Source organism: Lampetra planeri, chromosome 1 (genome assembly GCF_965212315.1).
Source record: "Lampetra planeri chromosome 1, kcLamPlan1.2.h2, whole genome shotgun sequence".
In the NCBI taxonomy this organism is placed as follows: domain Eukaryota; kingdom Metazoa; phylum Chordata; class Hyperoartia; order Petromyzontiformes; family Petromyzontidae; genus Lampetra; species Lampetra planeri.
In genome coordinates, this window is record NC_136107.1 from 8,905,956 (window position 1) to 8,929,188 (window position 23,233).

Here is a 23,233-nt window from a genome sequence, read left to right on the forward strand (position 1 = left end):
ACACTTAACATTGATAGAAAAGTGTCTACATCTGATTGGGAACATGTAGATAACATGACAGCCTCTTCAGCCAACTTCAATGTCACCTGATGACGATTGCTTGTGTTGCGATCGAAACGTCGTGATTTTTTTTATTTTTTTTTACCGAAAGACCCAAAGAAATAGATAAGGAGAGACATACAAATGAATGAAAATACAAAACCAAACATAGAATTCAAAACTCTGTAAACCCATGAGGAAAAGAAAGAGTAAATACATTTTTATGGAACAGAAAACGAGATTTAAGAAGTCATAGCAAGTAATAGGAACATGAAAGCAGCTAAAAGGAAGACAATTGATCAATTTCAAAGAAAAATCATTAGAGAGCAAGACGGGATGCTATAATGATTGCACAAATCATGAAATTAGCATAGGAAGCAGATCTTATGAACAAAGGTATTCATGTACTCCAAGAAACAAATAATGTTTAAGGTGAAGAGGAACATGTTCCAGATCTGACACTTGAAGAGGTAACCATCATGGGCATCATGAGAAAAGATGCTGAAACAAAATTCAGGGACCTCTTTACTAAATGTTTACAGAGACATTAAATACCACAATCAAGGAATGGATGTAACGCTTGTGAAATGGACTGATGACTCCCCTGTGGACGCCTGTGAAAAAGAGCTTCAAGCTGAAATTTCGATTTAAAGCTTTCGTGACTGCAGGGATTCATATTCTTGGTTCTTTCGGTAAAGTCACGTAGGAGGGAAATAGGAGGACGGCTACTTGCGTTGTGGCCAAAACGCCGTGAGAATTTTTATTTTTTATTTTTTTTATTTTATTATTTCCTTTCTAGGTGACTTTACCGAAAGAACCAAGAATAAGCTTCAAGCTCATTGGGTTTTGTCCGACTTAAATAAAATATCGATGTCTCAATCACTCTTCAATTCAAAAAGAGGCAAAACTTACTTGAAAAATTACAGAACCATTATAATCTTAACACACATATAAAACATTCCTGCGGAGGGAGCTGGTAGCAACGTTGGGTTGCTCGGTCAATGGCCAGGGTCAACGGCGGCGTGGTGTATTCCGCAAATATGCCCGACGGTGAGGGCGGGCACAAGCCGGCGTGAGTAGGTTAAACGTTGAGTTTTATAAGGGCACCACGGGGTGACCAGCCCCTCCCCTCCCCACCCAGCCCCACCCCTCCCACCCCCCACCCAGCCCCACCCCACCTTCCCCACTCAGCCCCTCCCCACCCTCCCCACCCAGCCCCTCCCCACCCTCCCCACCCAGCCCCTCCTCACCCTCCCCACTCAGCCCCTCCTCACCCTCCCCACCCAGACCCTCCCTCCCCACCCAGCCCCTCCCTGCACGACGGACGGACACAATAATCCCCTGTGGGCTGGTGGAACCAGTGGGTTCCTACCAGTATAAACTCTTCATAAATATCAGAGAAGTAAACATTATCCATTTAATGGCCCACTGGCAATGATAGCATACCAGATTCAGATACATACACTTTCAAAAAAATTACATTATTGAATGATTGAGAGTATATAGATCTTGGCGGAAACACTGGCCTTATGTATTTAAAGTGGACCAGTATCAACATTGTAAACAATGTGTCTAAAATGTAGCTTTTCAACTATTACCTGCCATGACTCATGGACTAAAAATATGGACACTTGTAGAAGAACATGAAACACAAATCTGAAACGTTTTTCAAAATACTTGCATATATGGATGCCGCATATTACGCTGGGAGACACAGAAGAAAATGTCAATCGGAGAACAAATGCTAATTACAGACACCATTTGCAAATGAAGAAAATCAGTGTGTGTTTCTGCATGACACACCACGGTTAGCAATGATGACAGCAGGTGAACCAGAATACTGACAGAAAACACAAATTACTTTGACATTTTCAAAAAATCACAAATCACTCAATAATGATTGCATTTGCAAGCCTTTTTGTCAATCTACAAAACTGATGCGCGTATATTGAATGGTTTGCACTGTTCACAATAACCAATGCAAGTAATATATATATTAAAATGAAGTTAACAGAGAACACGGTTAACAAAGCCTTAAAAAGGCCCTCAGAAACCAGGGGTGGCCAGTGATCTAGTGAATTATGACTGCCTGCGAATGTTCAAAAAGTCTTCCCTTCATATCTGTGCCATACAGCACAACCGCAAAAAAAACAAGTGTACAGTAGACTCTCTCTCTCCATCAATCTCACTTCTGGCAAAATATTCCCGACCATGATGATGGCGATGATGTACTTGGTTGACCCCAGCCTCGAATTTTAAAACGAACAACCTACTTGCTGTGATCTGAAGATCTAGCCACAGTGCCACCTGGCCGGATTTATGAATTTACGAGCAAAGCGATCTACTGTAATATAATCAACTTTAATACAGTGAAAGCCATGATGTTGTATGAAAGCAATATTTATGGATTTATGTACTTGGTCACATGCCAGCCTCATGTATAGTTTGTGGCAATGTCCTGGTGAGCTGCTTTAGTCGTCAGCTAAAGAATTGAGGCCATGAAGAGTAAGTAAACCCTTCCTGAATGCCTTTCTGCAGATTGAGTGGCCCTCGGTTTATTTTCAAGCTCGGTGGCTGCACCAGTCACAAATTAAATGTTTTGCCTTACATGCTGTAACACGTCCATGAGCAATGAGCGAAATGCTTTATAGAAATAAAATAATATATATTTTGACCTATTAATGTGGAGCATGTAAAAAAAATACATTTTGCGTTGAATAAAAAAAGTTAAGATTAAACTGCATGAATCAACACAATTCCCTGCGTTGCTTGTTAATGGCTAGACTTCGGAAAAGAAAACATGTGTTGTATAATAAAAATCGTGCATCTGGCATGATTCTATAATCATAAACAAAGTTCTGGATTTCAATAAAGAGAGCGAATCATATATATTTTTTAATCCCACTTGCACAGACATCTCATCATAACACTGTTTGAACAACATCAGAGCCTCTAGACTTTTTCATTATGTGCATCATACTAAAGTGATGCACCGTATATTCAAAAAAGGGTGTAAATATTACTCCGAAATAGCTTTGCTATCAAATGCAACGCAACAAGGACAGGTTAACCTTCCCCATGAGGATAAATAAATGGCATCCCATGGACGGCTCACTCCTGTTCAAAATAAGTTTAAAAAAATCTTGGCCCACACAACAAGCGACCAAAGGACAATGCTCACACAACCCAACGTGAGAGACTGCAGGCTCCCCTTTTCCACTCACCCATCACCTTCAGTGGCTAAAAATAAAACGCTCCATTCCGCAGCCTCCCTGCATTCTCACATGGAGCAAGCTCAACCTCTTGTTTTGGTTGCGAACCTGTGGTTGGCAGTTTGGTGGATGGTGCATGTTAAACACTACGGTCTCACCAAATGTTGGAACACATACAGAGCAGTCATTATCAACCGTGATATTATCCACTGCTGGATGAAGCCATCCCCAAACCACCGCCATATCTCACGGCCCCGCGATGTAACGAACCATAACGCACCAGAGCCACGAAACGATTTCTATGCCTTATCTCCATGGACGATGCGGTTTGAAAGTAGATTCAATTATGACTGTACGCACACTAAAGTGACTGCCCTAGTGACAATGTCAAATTAGGACGGGGCTGACAGGCGAGCACTATGTCCATGAATTTGAAAGCGTCAATGTGTTTTTTTTACTCCACACCAAGACACACTGCAAATGCACGGTGAGCTGAATAATAAACGAAGCACAATTTAAAATTCAAATATTTATTGACCCACCTACCCCAAAACACAGACATTAACAACGGGTGCAGCACGTTGAGTTGTCTATCACTACACAATGTACGGGACATGGTATTCACCGAGTCTTTGTGTAGTAGACACCTCGCACATTACAGCAACACACACGCATGACATTGCTAAAGAGATGTCTCCAGCAGCATCCCGTAATGTATGAATCGCTTACTATAATGAATGGATCACATTAAACAAGACAGCATCCACTATACATTTAACATATATTGCAGTACAATATTCATATTACAAATGATTAAAACCAATTAGTGGTGGTGCATAACACGGCACAATATAGCCCAATTTTAAGCAAGGTAAACACGCATGGATGGATCGTACAGGGGAAAAAAGAGCTCTTAAATGTTTTTACATAATTTCAGAATCACTTACACAAGATTGCCGTCCTGCCTCCATCACGGCTTAGCTTTGTTGCGCTGGGAAATTCGAGAAATGCACTGTATGGTGCACGTCTTCTCCTTCTCTCAAAGACGCGCACACACACACACGAGCGACGATGTGACCGGCACAGGAATGACCTTGCCGCATCCAGTGGGCTGCTTGTGGACAAGCCGGATTGGATGGTTTCATCCTCCCTGCTCCAACACAGAAAGCACACGTATCCACACCACTCACTGGCCCAAGCCAATGTGCAAGGTAGCTGAACACCGAATCCTAGAGGGGGAAGTTCTGTAAACAACTGCCCGCTCCATACGCATCCGTAATATGTTGATGCAGCATACGAAGGTATATAATGACGCAAGTATGCCCCAGTCAAAGTCCTTGTGCAGAATGCAGCATACGAAGCAAATTAATCAGAAAGCAATGCTTCAACACCCCATAAGCACGGCTGATATACAGGCCTTTGCTATTTTTAGTTCTACAGCATAATCTACGCTTCAAATCATTTGTGTATGCTGGGGCTGTACCAAGATGGGGCTCATGTACAAATAGACTTGGTTGATAAAAAAAATGAAAGGATGCCTTGCGGCTCATTTTCACATTGATGTAGTTGGGATTCTATAATTCCCAAAGTCTATGGCAAAGAATGATACTTTTAAGATTGAATGATTTTCATTTCATCCCAAGGGATTCATTCGTTAATGAATAGCATTCATACAGAAGAAGAGAAATTCGATTTTTTGTTCTCGACAATGGCTGCATATTGCAAATAAAGAAACAATCGTTATTTTACCTTACAGTCTTACACTAAAATCTTTATTTAAATTGGTATTATAACCAACACATTTCAGAGTACCAAAGAATCCTGAGAAAAGGAACCTTTTCAACATGTTCCAAATTTCATGTAAAAAGTTATCAGAAGTTGACATGTTAGGGAGCACATGGTTATTTCCTCTTTCATGGGATGCATCTGCAAAGACTGTACACAAGGCTGCTACTGCTATCAGATTTCCGCATATCTTCACACAGGGCAGCAGCGTGAGGTTGCCAAGCTACATTATGTAATTCCCAAGCACATACTTGATATTGAGCCGCTATGCGAAAGACACTGCATTGTCAGTCATCCAAATTAAATATGCAAGTCTTAAACTCTGGACAACTAGTACATTAACATAATTTCCAAGAAAAGTATCTTCGTGATTAAGACATTATATGTAATGAATATTTAGCAATACTTATCAAGTGCTTTGTATTTGCATTTTTATTGTTTAAATAAGAATGTGCCTTTATAGATATTTAAACTTATAGATTATACGATGCATTTTTATTACATTGCCCATTATCACCAGCCATGATGTAATCCAATGCTGATGGCCTCCCAAAGCCATAAATACCTTTCGTGGTTTCACCATGCGAAAATCCATCCAGTACCTTGCACAAGGGCTGAATTCATCACTACATTTCTACGGTGCATGTCCTCTCGGAAGTTCTCTCCTGTGGCTGACAATGTTTCTATCAGCAGCTGGACATCATCCCTTCACGACAACTCTTGCCAAATTCCACTTACTTTTGTTAACAATCAATATGATATCTCGAACTTGCATATGTACCCTGATCCAAGAGATCCTCCGTCTCTCGACGCAATTCCAAACGTGCACCTCTCCATAACTCTTTGCATACTTCTCAGCTTTTGTTGTTAATATTCTCGTTGGCAATGTTCGTGTTTCTGAATGATGAGTCAAAGCAGGTAATATAAAAGAGCATATCCATTAATAACAGGGGTTTACAGTGTTGATAGTCACACAATATATTTGATGTAAACACACCTTGCCATCAATTTATTCGTAATGCCAAATCCTGCAACCGTTGCAGTTTCAGTTGTCACCCAACTTTCAAAGTCTGCCCTAACAGTCATCACGCCTCCGCCATCTAATTTTAGGTCCTCAACCTTGGTCGCCAATACCCGTCTCAATAACTTACCCCACTCCATCCTCTAAACCTGCTCCAACCATTGGAACCTCCTCTTTTTTATGAAACCCATACGGTGTATTTGTGTATGTATTTGCTATTTATTTGTATGCAAACTGTACTATTTAATAATAGGGGCCGTTCGCATTCAACTCTCATATATGTTTGTATAATGCAGTTTCGCCAGGTATATTTTGGCTTGCAGGAAACGCTTTGTTGATGATGTAATGTGATTTATAGATGTAATTTAATGTTTTAAAATCTCAAATCATACATCTGACATAGTGCATGTCAGGAACCAGAGTGAACCTACTTTTATAACAATGAAATCCAAGGAATTTACAAGAACTTGGGCTTAAGCAATAATTTCAATATATTCTTTTTCAGTTTCCAGGCTTTGTGAACAGATAAGTTATGAAATCTGTAAGACAGGACATTTTATAGATTAATTACGATTAAAGTCAAGTAACGTCCAATTAAATGCTATTTTAAAGTGCTGTAGATGAAAGATCTTCATTTTAAAACAATACTCAGTAAAAGTGAAGTCATAGTATCTCCTTTGCCAAATAAATTTTCGTTTTTGCTCATTTAGATTGGAAATTGCACATTCCGATGGTGGGGGAAATATCTAAGTGTGGGTATTGATGACTTCTCACCAAGTCTACTACTGAAACGTTAACTGTAATGCAGGTTAAGGACTTTAAGCACAGTACCACTCAATGAGGTATGATTGATTTGTGCATCATTAAACTTGATATATTACAAAAACAAAGTAAAGAACTGCTCCTATCCACAGTTACCCACAAATTTACTTCTCTTATCCACGAGTAAAAAAAATTGTGGATAACCAAGGACAATATAAAAATTGTAAAAGGATGAATTTGCCACGGGACTTCACTTACTCGCGGAATAATTACAAATAGGAGGAATTATGCGCAGTTCCTGCCGAGAAAGGGGCTCGTCAATACCCATGGATAAACGGTGGAAATTAGGAGCCATTTGGCACGTGACTCCATTTTATACTTGAAAAATCACAGATGAGTAGAGTGGCATTTCAGGAGCTGTGGGCGTGCTCGCTTCACTTCAGATAATTATATAATAGGGTGGCGGATACGAGGAGTTCTGTATAAAATATAAATACACGTACTGTACATTAGTTTTTCTCATTGTCTTTGTCAGGATTTAGTGTCAAATGCTCAAGTCAACAGATAGAGGGCAGAAGTGTGCCTTGGTGGTCGGTCCTTTATCAACGCCACTAAATAAATTACAAGCATAACCCAACACCTTTTTGGCTTCAAACGGCAGAGGTCTCACACTCGAAGCTCCATTAACCTAATAACATATAGGGCACATTCCCAGAGTTATGCTTCTGCAAGAAGCCCACCTGATAGCATTTACCAATTACCCCCCAATTTAACCATTCTGTTCCTATTTTTGTTCATGCCCCTTTGAGGCCAAGGGCCACAGCACCCATTACTCCAGCACTATTATTTATATTATTTAGTGGACACATTTCCTGTACCATCCAAAAGTATTGTGTTAATAAATGCAACCTGTTCAAGGTGCATGGTCTTTCACGAGGAAAAGGTGCGTTTGCATTTTCATATTGACCTTTCCATGGCAGCTATGTGAGCAGCATATGCTGAATGCGTAAATGACGTGCGACAGTTATATTAACTCAGAGCCTCGGTATTGAGCAAATAGTGTTTTTTTTAATAAAATGTAATATTTTATGGTTAGCAATATACTTGGAAAAAGTGTAATTAAAAACAACTATTGCACTCCTAATATTTAGCATATTTACTACTGTACTCGTAATACTCAACATTAATATACATGTGAAACGTTATTGCGGCAAAGGAAATAATCTTCAGTTGACCAGCAATGACCTGAATAAACACACATCAGCTAGTACTCATTTTGAAGCAAAGCTTAAAGTATTTTTTCCTTTTTTCACATTCATTGATTCCACAATTATGCAGTCCGATTCAGATGTTTCTTTATAGAACAAAGAACTCTCCCTTTGCTACGGATACTCAAAGCACCTGGCAATTATGGCTATTTGAGCAGGAAATGCAATGGAAATTCGAGGCAACAAATCAATAAGTTTAAGTGATTAAATGGTTTAATGGAATCGGTTATCTCGCATTATAGTCAATGGGAGTGACATTTCTTGATGAATTGTGTTTTTGATTTTCATCATGATCATAAAACTTGATCAATCCACAGCTCAATCAAGGCATCTCCAGTCCGTATCAATCCCTCACGTTAGTTTGATATATCAATGAAAATAGTAAGCGGGCACACCGATTTCATCCCTCCATCTTACTGGTGGGCACCTTGGTGGGCATGCTCACTGCTTTGGCTTCCATATTCGACCACAGGCAACCATTGCTTCGAGTAACATGTTCTGTGGAAGCCAACTTTTTTTAAACAGTAAATAGGATGTCTCTAACTTGTATATGTTATCTAATCATCGTGTTCACCAATTATGTCTGTAATTCCAAGCATACGTCTTGTCGAACTTTTCAGCTTTAGTTACATTTTCTTTGTCAATGTCCACGTTTTTTCATCCATGTCATAACAGATACTATGCACTTATTAAACACGTTCTTATGTGCACATTGGAACAATACTTTCCAAACCCACTCCAATCTGCTTTTTTTATGCCAAGTTAATTCATACCGGCAGAATATGTATCAATACTTAAGACAGTTACTGAATGCTATATGTTTAATATTCAGAAGTGGGTGGATTTTTTACACAAACGCAGAGGAAGGTCGAGCTGAATTAAATAATATATTACGCAAAGTCGCTTCAAATATGACGTTTCTTTACAGAAAGTGACAGTAACAGTGCTACATCCGTGCGTGATGTCACTGCAAAAGAGCCCCCCCCCCCATTCATATTCATGCCCGCGTGGAAATTTACACTAATGCACAAGAAAGTCGTGCACTCCACATGTTGCACCCCTCCCCTCATTAATAATCATGAGCGGGTGACGTCACTTCACATGCCGCACCCCTTTACAATAACCACTAGGGGGTGACGTCACTCCACATGCCGCACCCCTCCCCAATAACCATTAGCGAGTGACGTCACTGCACATGGGGCAACCTCCCCCTCATTAATAATCATGAGTTGAGCAATTTTGCTAAGAATATTTCAGATTTACTGCAATATACACCCGTCCTTGGACGGGCAAAAAAGGCTAGTGAACTATATGCGCCTTTGAAGGGTACTGTGGTTTTAATAAACAACAGGACGAGGTTTATGTACTGACATTATCCTGCCTTCAAACCCTCTTTGATTACATGTATTAAGGGGGCTGAGATTACATCCAAAATGTTTCATAATATACCACTAATCTGCTGTTCCATTCAAATACATGTATTTTAAATGAAATCAGCTTACAGAATAGAGTGCACAGCATCGCTGTAAAAAAATCGTAGTTATACATTGGCAAACTAAGATGTCAGCAACAGGGCATGATGGGATTACTTTCTTAAAATACAGCTTAAGGCAACAATGGCGATTTTTATTGCAATATTTGAAATGCCATAAGAAAGTATTTGATATACAGGATATATTTTTGTACACATATCCTGGCAATGATGACGTGACAGAAAGCAGAGCTGCAGGTACAGGTGTTGTAATATTTACTCAGCAGGCTTGAGAGCGGTACAACAGCATCCTGTAGTCACGGATTCTTAATTTTCTATGGGCTGTGCAACACATGCACTCACTACGATGTCTGACTGCGTCATTTGGTTATTAATAGCGCTTATAGAAAGCAACATTATTCAAGTATTGTGGTACATTGACATCTGCCACACACACACTGGAGGACAATATAACAGTGCTGCCTATGACCACATTACAGAGCATGCATCCGATCTCAGAAGCTGATCAGTGCTTGGATGGACAACCACAATGCACAGCAGGATGTTATAGGCTGTGGGACTACGTAGAAGTGCAGAAAAATACTGGACTCCTATGCATCCACAAATATTCTCCCGGCCTTCACCAATCCACACTGATCAGTGTGGTGAATGGTAAAATAACCCCCTTTGACTCACACAGCATGGGACGATGCTCATCCATCAGTGAATTGACAAAGGGCTGTAACATGTGCATACCAGTAATGCATGTACTCTATAGTAGAACTTTATCGTATATTGTAGAGTATATGCAACAGTGGGAAACACCGCAGTATATTTATACAATATAATAGTATTATATATACATGCAATGTATAGTGTACGGTACGTTGTACAGGTCTCACGTGTCAAAGAAACGTCACAAAGAATTGTCACAAACAATCGATTGCGTACAATACATATGCACGTATACAATCCGTTGACACGAATAAAGTAAGTGCACGTACAATGATTTATGACACACACACAGCAAAGTCAAGAGAGGGCACAAGAAAATACAATACCTGTGACAAGAAGCAATGTTGGTTGGGTCTACGATTCCAGTCATAAGACATCATCGGAGAACCAGTTAACATTTCATGATAAAAAACAAACGAACACAAAGGATGTCCCTAACCCTACAACAGCCCAACCCCGACGAACCTTCAGAATAAAGAGGCCAAGATCTCACACTTCTCCACTGCCCAAAATATGAGCTCCCATTTTAGGGTGGTTTTATAAGTTTCATTTCAATGAGGTTCAGGAGAGCTGAATGACTGATTGTAACGTTAACAGACCAACAGGGAGCCACACTCACTGGGCAAAGTTGAGCATTAGAATGTAAATTCCCCAAGAGTGGTGTGCCACACAATGGGAATATGTAACGCTAATGCTGGGTTTCAGTAACCACCAGGAGGGCCCCCAAACCCACCACGTGATCATGACATTCGTGTTTAATCACACAGCATGGGGATGCACACTCACCATGGGCTATGATGTTAATTTGTATTTCACTCAAGTGTAATACTCACCACTGGTGTTTGCTAATGTATCATTCATCACACTGAGCCATTCGACGTGTGCTATGAGGAAGGGTCATTGCCTAAAACGTCACCTCTTATATATATTTTTCCCTTTAAAGCTAATAAGGACTATACAACACGAGCCATACTGTAACCCACACTTAGCATTGCTCACGTAAACTTAACCAAGCAGCGATCCACACTTACATATTAAAGTTAACCACACTGCCAGCAATGCGCACCATGGGAACATACCGTCAATAGTAGCATGACAAATTAACCCTCTGGGAGCCATACTCACCATGGATAATATAATGTTCACCACACTGAGAGCCACATCAACCCTGGGGCACATCAATATGCATCATTACAGTATAAGTATAACAGAAGACTACACTCACTATTCGTACTGGAATATGGCACACACTGAGTTACACCGTACCATGTACATCACAGTCCTTTTGCCAATCTACTGCTGGATGAGGGCTTTGTGACAAAGGTGTGAATCGTACAGTTGATTGACCACATGTCACCATGCTGGTCAGACGTGGAGAGCATAGAGGTACAATGCAACAATGGATTTTGAGGCCCTGCCCTCTGCTCCTTATGATCTTCTATAAAATCACTAACCACAATTACCATGGGTGATGTCACCAATGAGATTAACCACATTTACCATGGGCGATGTAACAATGACCACAATTATTTCAATACTCACTTTCAGGTCTAATTTGCCCATGGGTAGACAGAGTACTTACCAAGTAACATTAACCACACGTGGGACCACGATCACCATGGGCAGTGCAACATTCGTAAAGAAAGTCATAACTTTATTAACACTGGATGTAAACCATGCATAATGGGGCAATGTGATAGTCATGCATAGACCATACACGAAGGTACAGTCAAACGCGGACAATGTTGTGTAACATTAACTATATATAGTATAATAGGTTTATCCCTTTTTGGCATCCTCTGGTCTAACACCGTTTGAGACGGGGCATCAAAAGAAAGCTGTCTCTGGTGTGGACCAACCAGTTTCAAGGACAATGCATTTATTATCAGAGTATTAGGATATATTCGAATGTTTTATTTTTATTGTTTTATTATTTCCATTCTGCGTGACTTTACCGAAAGATCCAAGTATATGAATCCTTGCAGTCACGAAAGCTTTAAATCGAAATTTATCAGAGTTTTTTTTATATTGTATTCTGACCACAAGCATTGTGGTTAATGCAGACACGATTCCTCGTCAAAGGTTTCACTTTGGGGTTTTAACATCTCAACACCTGTTTTGTTGCCTGAAAAAAGGGGGGGACCTATTCCCATATTTTGGTACTGACAAAGGAGGGCCCATGACATATACAGTATGTAGGCCACACTGAGAATGTGAGTAGTAATACTAATATCCATTGTGTGGCACATGTTAAACACGGCACATGTTAAACACGGCGTGTTTAACATGTGCCAATATAGTACAGCACCTTGCAAGGAAGGTGATGTACTATATTGTTACATCTCCCATGGAAAATGTGGGTAGTGTACAGCACAGTGCAGTAATATCACCCAGTGTGGTCAATGTTCCATAGCCACAAGGTAAATGTGATTACGTTTTGAAAGCAGATCATTACATATTGCGAGTGGTTCATTTAACATTTCCCACGGTATTATTATACGTGCTTCAAACTGTTGTGTTCACGAGACTAATATATAGTACGTCACCCACTGTGTGAACAACACAACAATTACTCGTGCCAATTGTGATCGATACATCCCTGCGTGTGACACTTGACTGGTGCGGCAGCAGCTTGAACCGTGGGGACGGCGTGGGGATGCTTTCATCCAGCAGTGGAGACAGACAATGGGATGATGGTGATCACAAGCGGTATTTGTGGCATACAACTGTGGTTGCTTTACCCTTAGCCAGAGTAACACGTGGTGAGTACTAGATAGTTAGGACAGCAATACCCCAATAGTGGTAGAGACCCATGGATGATGTTACATGTACATACTGCACAATTACAATACCATTATATTTTACGTGCAAGGGCAAGATGCATGTAGAGGGGGGCCATTGTCCGGCGTATCTATTGTGTTTATGTTATCCGCAGCGAGGATGATTATAATTATAGGTTAGATGGAGCTAAACAAAGAACAGCGTGTTACAGTGTGATCCGTGTGTGTGTTGAATGTGTGGAGTATGTGTGTTGTATGTGTGGGGTGTGTGTGTTGTATGTGTGTGTGTTGTATGTGTGGTGAGTGTGTGTGTTGTATGTGTGGTGTGTGTGTGTTAGTGGTATATTTACGCGTGTGTTGTGTTGTAGGACGTATGTGTGTGCAAATAGGTTGGTGACATATGGACATACATGTTGTGTTGCATGTAGCCCGTGTGTATTGTACCTCGTGCGATATGCGAGTGTACACCGTGTGTATCGTGTGTGTGTGTATCTCGTGTGTGTGTGTATACATTGTGCACGTATTGTGTTGTACATTCATCTGCTCGACTGTACCGTGCGAGACAAGAGCGGCTCCATGAGGGCTCCACGTTGCTCCGAATCGCTGCTCATAGCTTGTACCGGCAGCCCGCGTTACTACAGCACTAAGTATAACAACACCGCACACAATTGTAGACACACTGAAGGGCCGTGACGACCTACCTACCACCCATACTCACTCACGCAAGCCACACACACAGAGTAGTCGTAGTAGTAAACGCGCGTATGTGTGTGTGTAAGTGTGTGTACCACAGGCAGACGCGCACACACAAAGACGACTGCAACACGCGGCGCCACAGGCTTAGCGAATAGGAGGAGGAGGAGGGGGAAGGGGGAGGAGCTTCGCAGGGAAACCCCTGGGCCGGGCTGCTGCCGACGTCATAGAGAGGAGGTGTGGTGGGGGGTGGGGGGTGGTGGGGGGTGGTGGTTGGGGGTGGTGGTGGGGGGTGGTGGGGGGTGGTGGTGGGGGGGTTGGGGGTGGTGGTTGGGGGTGGTGGTGGGGGGTGGTGGTAGTGGTGGGGGGTGGTGGTGGGGGGTGGTGGTGGGTGGTGGTGGTGGGGGGTTGGAGTGGTGGTGGTGGGGGGTTGGGGTGGTGGTGGGGGGTGGTGGTGGTGGGGGGTGGTGGTGGTGGTGGGGGGTGGTGGTGGGGGGTGGTGGGGGGTGGTGGGGGGGGTTGGGGGTGTTGGTGGTGGGGGTGGTGGGGGGTGGTGGTGGGGGGTGGTAGTGGTGGTGGTGGTGGGGGGGGGGGGTGGTGGTGGGGGGGGGTGGTGGTGGGGGCGTTGGGGGTGGTTTGGGGGTTGTGGTGGGGGGGGGGGGAGTGATGGGGGGTGGTGGTAGGGGGTGGTGGGGGTGGTGGGTGTGGAGAGTGGTGGTGGTGGAGGGTGGTGGGTGGTGGTGAGGGTGGTGGTGGGGTGATGGGGGGTGGTGGTGGGTGGTGGAGGTGGTGGGGGGGGTGATGGTGAGGGGTGGTGGGGGGTGGTGGGGGGTGGTGGTAGGGGGTGGTGGTGATGGGGGGTGGTGGGCGGTGGTGGAGGGTGGGGTTGGTGGGTGGTGGTGGTGGGGGTGGTGGGGGTAGGTGGGGGGGGGTGGTGGGCGGTGGTGGAGGGTGGTAGGGGGTGGTAGGGGGTGAGGGGGGTGGTGGGTGGTGGTAGGGGGTGATGGTAGGGGGGTGGTGGGGGGTGGTGGTGGGGGGCGTGGTGGGGGGGGTGGTGGTGGGGGGGGATGGTGGGGGGTGGTGGTGGTGGGGGGTGGTGGGCGGTGATGGAGGGTGGGGGTGGGTGGTAGAGGGTGGTGGTGGGGGGTGGTGGAAGTTCCTCTCTCGATCGTTCTTTATTTAAAATGGCCATACATCTCGACGACTCCACGAGTGCGCATCACTATCAACCCCTTATTATGGACCAATTCTTGGTCACGCCCTGCCCCTTATAAATATCAGCGTTCATCCTGCAAAGTCCCATCACAAGGGAGAAACACAAACAAATAGACAAATACATTTTGCCCGTATTGAAACGGCTATACGCCGTTTGGACCTGAAAGCTCAATTTCGCTGTGCAAGAATAGGAGTAAACCGTATGGGTTGACAGGTATGGGAGTGGAAAATGAGAAATGTGTACATGCATGTGTAGTAACGCTCACGACTCGTTCACACCGGAGTTGGAGGCACACTTGTTTATTTAACACCAACGTTGTGACATACACATTTGAGGGGGTATCGGCCCCCTCACCCGTCTATCTGAGGACACACCTCTCTAGCTAACCCTAGCCTGCCTCTGAGTCCTCCACTAATGGGCTAGGGGAGGCTATCTTGGCCCGACACTGGTCAGTCGGGCCCGGTACCCAGAGTCCAGACCAGCACTGGCTCTGGCCCTGGTACCACGCCACTGGCTCGAGCCTGCGCGGTCCTGATAAGGACGGCGTACCAGGGGGAGTCCAGGGCTCTCTCTAAGACGTCTTCCGTCTTCTCTCCTTTAGCTAAACATCACTCCCGAGCCCTTCGATACATTCCCCTTTTATACCCAACCCCTCCCTGAGGGGTGGGGCCCCGGGGGATCATAACGACCGAATCGACCCCCCAGGGTGTCTGGCGCGGACGTCGCAGAGGGCACCTGCTCGTGCACACATGTAGCCCCGCCTACTGTGTTTGTTTACCATAGGCTGCCATGCATAACGGGCTCTCTCTCTAACACCCCTACATCACTCCCCCCCGCATAGCATGCAGCCGTCCCGGCTGCCAACATACAAAAATTTGACAATAAAGGTGCCTTCACCCCCTGACCGCGCGTGTGCCTCACTATTTTTGAACAATAACAGGAACCAGAACAAGAACGCAACAGCAAGATGAGAAAACAACCCGTCGCACCCCCCCCGAATAAATACGAATTCCGTAAAAAAAAACAGCCTATATACAATCAGCAGGGAACCCACCACGCACACACAACACACGGTGAACCCAACATATGTACATCCGAGGAGCGAGGAACACACCACCCACACAACACCCAATAAACACAACAGCTATGTACATATTTCGCCGGCCTCACAACAGTTTGCGCATTTTAGCGCGCGTCCTTGCAGCGGGCCCCTCACACGGGGTAACCGCGCGTGGCGGACCATCAGGTGGCGAATGTCCGTCTTGGGGTGAGCATTCATCCGACTCCGCGTGACCCTCGGTATCCGCAGGCGGGGTGATCGGGCGTGAGCCCGTCACTCCTGATGCTCCTGAAGGTGGCACAGCCGGCAAGGCATTTGGTGAGAGCGACGGAGACGGACCCAGCGAGTCGGCCGACCCCCCACACGTTTGGCCACGCGCGTGTGAAGTGGGATTGTGTACCGCAGCGAAGGGTTTTAACCTAGAGGGGTGCACGAACCATCGCCGCTTCCCCCACTTGATGCGCACGCACTGCGGACGTAACACCTCTACCACTTCCACAGGGCCCCGCCACGGCCGCACCAGTTTAGAGGAGGTTGCCAGTGGCACCTGGGGGCAGTGCAACCATGCCTTGTCCCCCGGCTTCCACTGCAGTATGTGCGCTCGACTCAATCTGAGGCGCTCATTCGCCTTCTGACGGAGGTCAGAGTTTTGCATTGCAGCATCCCGTGCCTCGGTCAATTTGTCCAGATTAAATTTAACGTGGTCAGCCAGATTAGTTTTTCCCTGCGGCACGGGGATCTGCAACTGGGCACGAACAGGCGGGTCTGGTTCTCGGCCGTACATGAGGTAAAAGGGAGAAAACCCCGTAGCTGCATGGGGTGCCATCCGGTACGCCGCCAAGACCCCCTGAATTTGTAGGTCCCAATCCGTTTGCGAGTCCGAAACTTGTTGTGATAACATGGACGTGATGGTGCGATGCAACCGTTCGACCATCCCGTCAGTTTGTGGGTGATATGGGGAGGTCCGAATTTTCTTTGTGCCCAGGAGATCACAGACTTGTCTGAGTAGTTTACCGGAAAAATTTCTGCCCTGGTCGGTCAGCAGCCTCTCCGGAGCACCTTTGTCCAGGACATAACCCTGAACAAAGGCCTCCACGATGGCTGCTGCCGACTGGTTGGCCAGAGGCCAGGCCATAGGCCAGCGTGTAAAATACTCGACACCAGTCAACAAATATCTATTCCCCCTGGGGGTGGCGGGGAATGGTCCCAAAATGTCCAGAGCGACCAGCTCGTTTATCCTGGACACTTTGATCGATTGCAAGGGCGGGTTAGACTCCCGTGCCGGCGGTTTGCGTTGTGCACATCGAGGGCATGATCCCAACAAATCCCCAACATCCCTCGTCATGCCAGGCCAATAAAAATCAAGTTGCAGCAAGGCGAGAGTCTTTTGGGTCCCCAGGTGTAGGAGGCGCTCATGAGCGGCCCATACCACCCTGCCCCGCAACCCAGTAGGGACCACCAGCCGATGTCGACGCGACTTCCCGTCCCAATGCATCAGCAGGCCTTGGCACATTTCCCATGCGTCGGAACCACCTCTTTTTCCCCCCGCCGCACCGCCAACGCGACGTCGCCACCCGAGGAGGGAGACATCCTCCATCTGGAGGCGCCCCCAGTCAATGACGGGCAACCCCAACAGGGAATCTTTGCCCTGTTGTTCGATCGAATTAGTAACTACTGTATCGTCGTCGTTGGCGGCCGCCAAGACAGGAACCGATGTGTCCCCTGGAGGTCTGCAACGTCCAGACCCCAGGAGGCATGCACACTCGGAGGTGGTTGGCAAGCGCGACAGAGCGTCCGCGTTGGTGTGGCGAACGCCCTTACGGTATGTGGTTTGGAAATCGTAATCCTGGAGGACCTCCAACCATCGGGACAATTGTCCCGATGGCTGTTGAACCCTCAGGGCGTACTGCAGTGCCGCATGATCTGTGCGGACGGTGAAATGCCGACCGTACAGATATGGGCGATACTGTTGGATGAAATGGACAATTGCCAACAGTTCCCTACGGGTGACACAATATCGTTGCTCCGCTGGAGACAACACCCGACTGCCGTACGCAACCACACGTTCCACGCCGTCAACCACCTGGGAGAGCACGCCCCCAATACCCGTGTTGCTCGCATCGGTGTCGAGCAAGAATGGTTTTGAAAAATCAGGGTAAATCAGGGGAGGAGCGTTTACCAAAGCGTCCCGAAGGGAGCAAAAAGCAGCTTCCTCCTCCTGACCCCAGCAGAACCGAACCCCTTTTGATGTTAAAGCGTGTAGGGGTTTTGCTATAGTCGCAAAATTAGCGACGAAGCGTCTGTAATACGACGCAAACCCAATAAAACTCCTAACCTCTCCCACTGAGGTGGGAGTCGGCCAGGAGCTTACACACTGCGTTTTGGCGGGATCGGTAGAAATACCTGAGCGTCCCACGATGTGCCCCAAATAACGCACCGACTCGCGTAACAAATGGCATTTTTGGGGCTTAAATTTCAAATTAGCAGCCCGCATCTTTAGGAAAACCGCCCGCAACCTCTGGAGATGTTCATCAAAAGTTTTGCCAAAGACAATAACGTCATCCAAATAAATCAGGCACGACTCCCATTGCAATCCAGCCAAAACCAATTCCATCAACCGCTGGAAAGTTGCCGGCGCTGAGTGTAAGCCCATCGGCAACCGGTTGAATTGAAACAGGCCGTGCGGAGTACGGAAAGCAGTTTTAGGCTTTGAATCATCGTCCAGAGGAAGCTGCCAGAATCCCGAAAGTAAGTCCAATGTGGAGAAGAATCGCGCTCCCGCCAAGGCGTCAAGCGATTCGTCCATCCGTGGGAGCGGGTATGCGTCGGCAACCGTAATTTTATTAAGGCGCCGAAAGTCAACGCAAAACCGCAACGAACCGTCCTGCTTCTTAACCAGGACGATCGGCGCTCCCCAAGGGCTGTTGGAGGGAGAAATGATGTCGGCGGCTAGCATGTCATCAACAGCCGATTTGACATGGTCCTTTTCGGCGGGACTCAACCGAAAAGGATTCTGGCGTATTGGCGCGCTGTCACCCGTATCAATATGGTGACGCAGCAGATTAGTGCAGCCCAAATCGTATTTATCCCGACTGAAAACGTCGGAAAATTCCCTTAGTAGTGTCTTAAGACGTTGACGCTCTAAATTTGACAGGTCCGTCGATCCCGCACAAAGCGCCTCGAGCCACCCTTCATCGCTGTCCGAATGTGGTCGCGGTGCAGGGACAGCGCCGACATGACTCGCGACGGGTTCCTCACAGGGCACCGGCGTTGCGTGAGCAAGCACGGTCCCCTGTGGGACCACCACCGTCTGCGAGCCCACATTGAGGACCGCGATGAAGGGTTCTCCTTCCCCTCTCACTATGGTCTGGGCCGGGAGTAAATCAGGTCCAATGACCCCGGCCCTAGACGGTCCCAACAGAACCCCTTGAGCCCCAATGCCCTTAGCGAAGGGCCGCCGAAGTTTCAAAGGAATCAACATTTGCGCCCCCGGAGGAACGCGCACCGTTCTATCTACGAACGCCGGCACCGTCGCGAACGCCGTCCGGCTCGTAGCGGGGGATGGCAGAAACGCCATGCGTCGGCCCGATGGGAGCTCAATGCATCCCTGGTCGATTAATATCCTAATCGGCATTTTGGCCAGGAAGTCCGTCCCCAGCAGGCACGGAACCGCCAGCGAGGAGGAAACAAAAATCGGCCCAGACAATTTAATATCCCCGACACAAATTTGGGCACGAATTTGTCCGATGATACCAAGTGAACCCCCGTTAGCAGCAAAGAATGGCACGTTAACAGGCATCAAAGGACGGCTTTGGGCAGGGAGAATGTTATAAATCAACTCCGAAATAATGGTCGCCGATGCTCCTGTATCGACCAGGATGCGCACCTCGACCCCATCGATGTGACCCACAACGGCCGACGACCCTGACGACGCGGCTACAACCCGATGGGCCAACACGGACCACTGGCTGGGTTCAATCTGAGTACCCAGAGCGGTGCGTGTTGGTGCCATGGTACGCGATATTGGCCCCCCCTTCGCTGCGGTGTTTGAGTGTGTGACGGGCGTGTGCGTGGGCCAAGCATGAGGGGTGCCGCGACTCGCCGGATTATGATGGTGGAGCTTGTGACGAGGGCCGGCGTCCCGTTGAGGTGTCGTCCTGCGCTGCCCAGGAGAGCGGCACCCCGAGGCGACGTGGCCCCGGATGCCGCAGTTGTAACAGCGTGGAAGCGCTGGTGACGACGATGGATGTTGTAGACGGTTTGAACCGGCCCGGTCCTCCCGTACTCCCGCTCCATGCTGCCGTTGATGGGCGATGGCGCAAACCTCTTCCGCCGGGAGGGTGGCTGCAGCGACGGCACGCCCGCTCGCCGCCTTGCTGGCCTTCCGTCGTTGAGAGGACAGGTTTGCGTGGAGAAGACGGGCCGCTTGGAGGGAGCACATCTCTGCATCGTCCTGTGCGACAATGACGATGTCTAAGTCGTCCGCCAGCAAAAGTATCTTCTCTGTCACCATGGCGTCGACACCCTCGTCATCCATTCGTGGAAAGGCCTCCTTCGCCAGTGCCAGGAGGCTTGTGCGGTACGCCAGGGGCGACTCCTTCGTCCCCCGCTGGCGATCGTAAAAGAGTTGGCGACAGTCCGATGGTGGACCATATACCGCCGACAGCACCTGCATCGCCTTCCGCAGCGTGGAGCGCCTCTCCTTCGAAGCCGATGTTAGAGTGGCGAGGGCGTCGCTGTCGAGAAGTGCTGGCAGCGCGCGGAGAGCCTCGGCGTCTGTCCACTGTGCCATCTCCTGGTGAGCGAGGAAGCGCCGCTGGAAGCCGCCCCAGTCGCCATCCTCGCCCACAAATTCCTTGAGTGGAGGTAGCCGCTGATGTAAGGCAGCGGCTGCAGAGGAAGAACGCACTCCCTCGTCCGCCTCACTCAACTCAGCGTCGGCACGAACCAGCGATGGCATCGCCGGTCGCACCCGTGGTGACGTTCCGCCCGTTGGTGGTGACGCGGCAGGTACTGTACTCCCGCCGTTGGACGCGATGCTTAGAGCGGCCACGCCCTCAACAGCAGCTGCGGCGATGGCGGGAGTTTCAAAATGTTGCTCCGTGGAAATGGCGGGAAGGCGCTGTGATCGTCGGCTGCCGTTGCCCCGTGGCAGTCCCGCAGCCCCCAGCTGCGTGATGGTGTCGAGCATGGCGGCTGCGGCGTACAGCAGCTCGGTCAGCTTCGCGTGCGCCTCCCTCAGCCCCTCCATCGACGGCTCCCCTTCCTCCAGCTGCTGTGGCGTGGATGCGCCCAGCCCCGGCTGGTCGATGGCATCTTCAGCCGTCTCGGGCCCTCCGACTGCAATGGTGTCTTCTGCCTCTGGTACCCCGACTCGAGTCGTCCGGCGTGTATCCATGTTCGTACTTTGTTTCACTTCTGACGCCAGATGTAGTAACGCTCACGACTCGTTCACACCGGAGTTGGAGGCACACTTGTTTATTTAACACCAACGTTGTGACATACACATTTGAGGGGGTATCGGCCCCCTCACCCGTCTATCTGAGGACACACCTCTCTAGCTAACCCTAGCCTGCCTCTGAGTCCTCCACTAATGGGCTAGGGGAGGCTATCTTGGCCCGACACTGGTCAGTCGGGCCCGGTACCCAGAGTCCAGACCAGCACTGGCTCTGGCCCTGGTACCACGCCACTGGCTCGAGCCTGCGCGGTCCTGATAAGGACGGCGTACCAGGGGGAGTCCAGGGCTCTCTCTAAGACGTCTTCCGTCTTCTCTCCTTTAGCTAAACATCACTCCCGAGCCCTTCGATACATTCCCCTTTTATACCCAACCCCTCCCTGAGGGGTGGGGCCCCGGGGGATCATAACGACCGAATCGACCCCCCAGGGTGTCTGGCGCGGACGTCGCAGAGGGCACCTGCTCGTGCACACATGTAGCCCCGCCTACTGTGTTTGTTTACCATAGGCTGCCATGCATAACGGGCTCTCTTTCTAACACCCCTACACATGCACACAGTATTTATAGTTCCACTTGCGACTGTGCCGTCGTGACAACACGACGGGAGGAGCACGCGGTCAGCTGCTGGTTGCCCCCGTCCAAGACCATTGGGAGGTGACGCAAAGGATTGCTCCTGGCCGGCTTCAAGTTTAATTTATTTGGTATAGCCCTGTGAGTCATGCGGCTCTTAAGTCCGGGTGCAACCGCAACAAACAAAATATGAACGGGGAACATCTTAAAGCGACGACGCGCAACAGAAACATCCCGGATAAACCAGCAAATCTTCCAGAAAAAAAACGCAGTTTTTTGCAAAAATCCCAGTGTGACGCAAGTCAAACAATAACCATAATATAATTTAGATTACCCATATGTTTACGAAATCACCAAAATAACGCTATAGAAACAATGTAACAACAGTAATCATAGGAACTGTGATTTAAATTTCACAATAAACGATATATATAACATGTACGACCAAACTTTGCAGCCATAACTTTGCAGGCTTAGGATCTTCGGCGAAATGCATGAGAAGCAACTCAAACAATGGCAGCATCGGTAAAATGTACGAATACCTGGCGACGGTGATCATGATAATGGTGAAGTAAAACATGTTTTTACTGGTAGGAACCTCCTGGTTACACAAGCCCACAGGGGAATATTGTGTCCGTCGTCCAGGGAAGGGCTGGGTGGGGAGAAGAGGGTGGGAAGGGTGGGGCTGGGTGGGGAGGGTGGGGAGGGGCTGGGTGGGGAGGGTGGGGCTAGGTGGGGAGGGTGGGGCTGGGTGGGGGGTGGGAGGGGTGGGGCTGGGTGGGGGGTGGGAGGGGTGGGGCTGGGTGGGGGGTGGGAGGGGTGGGGCTGGGTGGGGAGGGTGGGGCTGGGTGGGGGGTGGGAGGGGTGGGGCTGGGTGGGGAGGGGCTAGTCACCCCGTGGTGCCCTTATAAAACTCAACGTTTAACCTACTGACGCCGGCTTGTGCCCGCCCTCACAGTCGGCCATATTTGCGGAATACACCACGCCGCCGTTGACCCTGGCCATTGACCGAGCAACCCAACGTTCCTACCAGCTCCCTCCGCAGGAATGTGTTTGTTACAATTCTCCGGCAGTGTGCGGCGACTGTGGTCACCCACAACATTTTGCGACTCCATGGCCGATTGACGAATACGAAGGAGGTGTCATCACAGCATCGATGCGCCGCA

General features: G+C 47.9%; 1 protein-coding gene across 4 annotated transcripts in view; it reads right to left on the bottom strand.

Moving 5' to 3' along the window:
* Window positions 1-13,894, bottom strand: part of LOC144741414 (electroneutral sodium bicarbonate exchanger 1-like) — a 67,191-nt gene extending 53,297 nt beyond the window's left edge. For 3 of the 4 annotated variants that reach the window (XM_078624176.1, XM_078623980.1, XM_078624104.1), the window contains exon 1: window positions 13,628-13,894. In XM_078624176.1, the coding sequence (XP_078480302.1) occupies window positions 13,628-13,684 (57 nt within the window). In that variant the 5' untranslated portion in view covers window positions 13,685-13,894. Of the gene's footprint in view, window positions 1-4,198; window positions 4,290-13,627 lie in introns of all 4 variants that reach the window. The other variant, XM_078624046.1, reaches the window with a different exon arrangement.
* Between the last annotated feature and the right edge of the window lie 9,339 nt (window positions 13,895-23,233).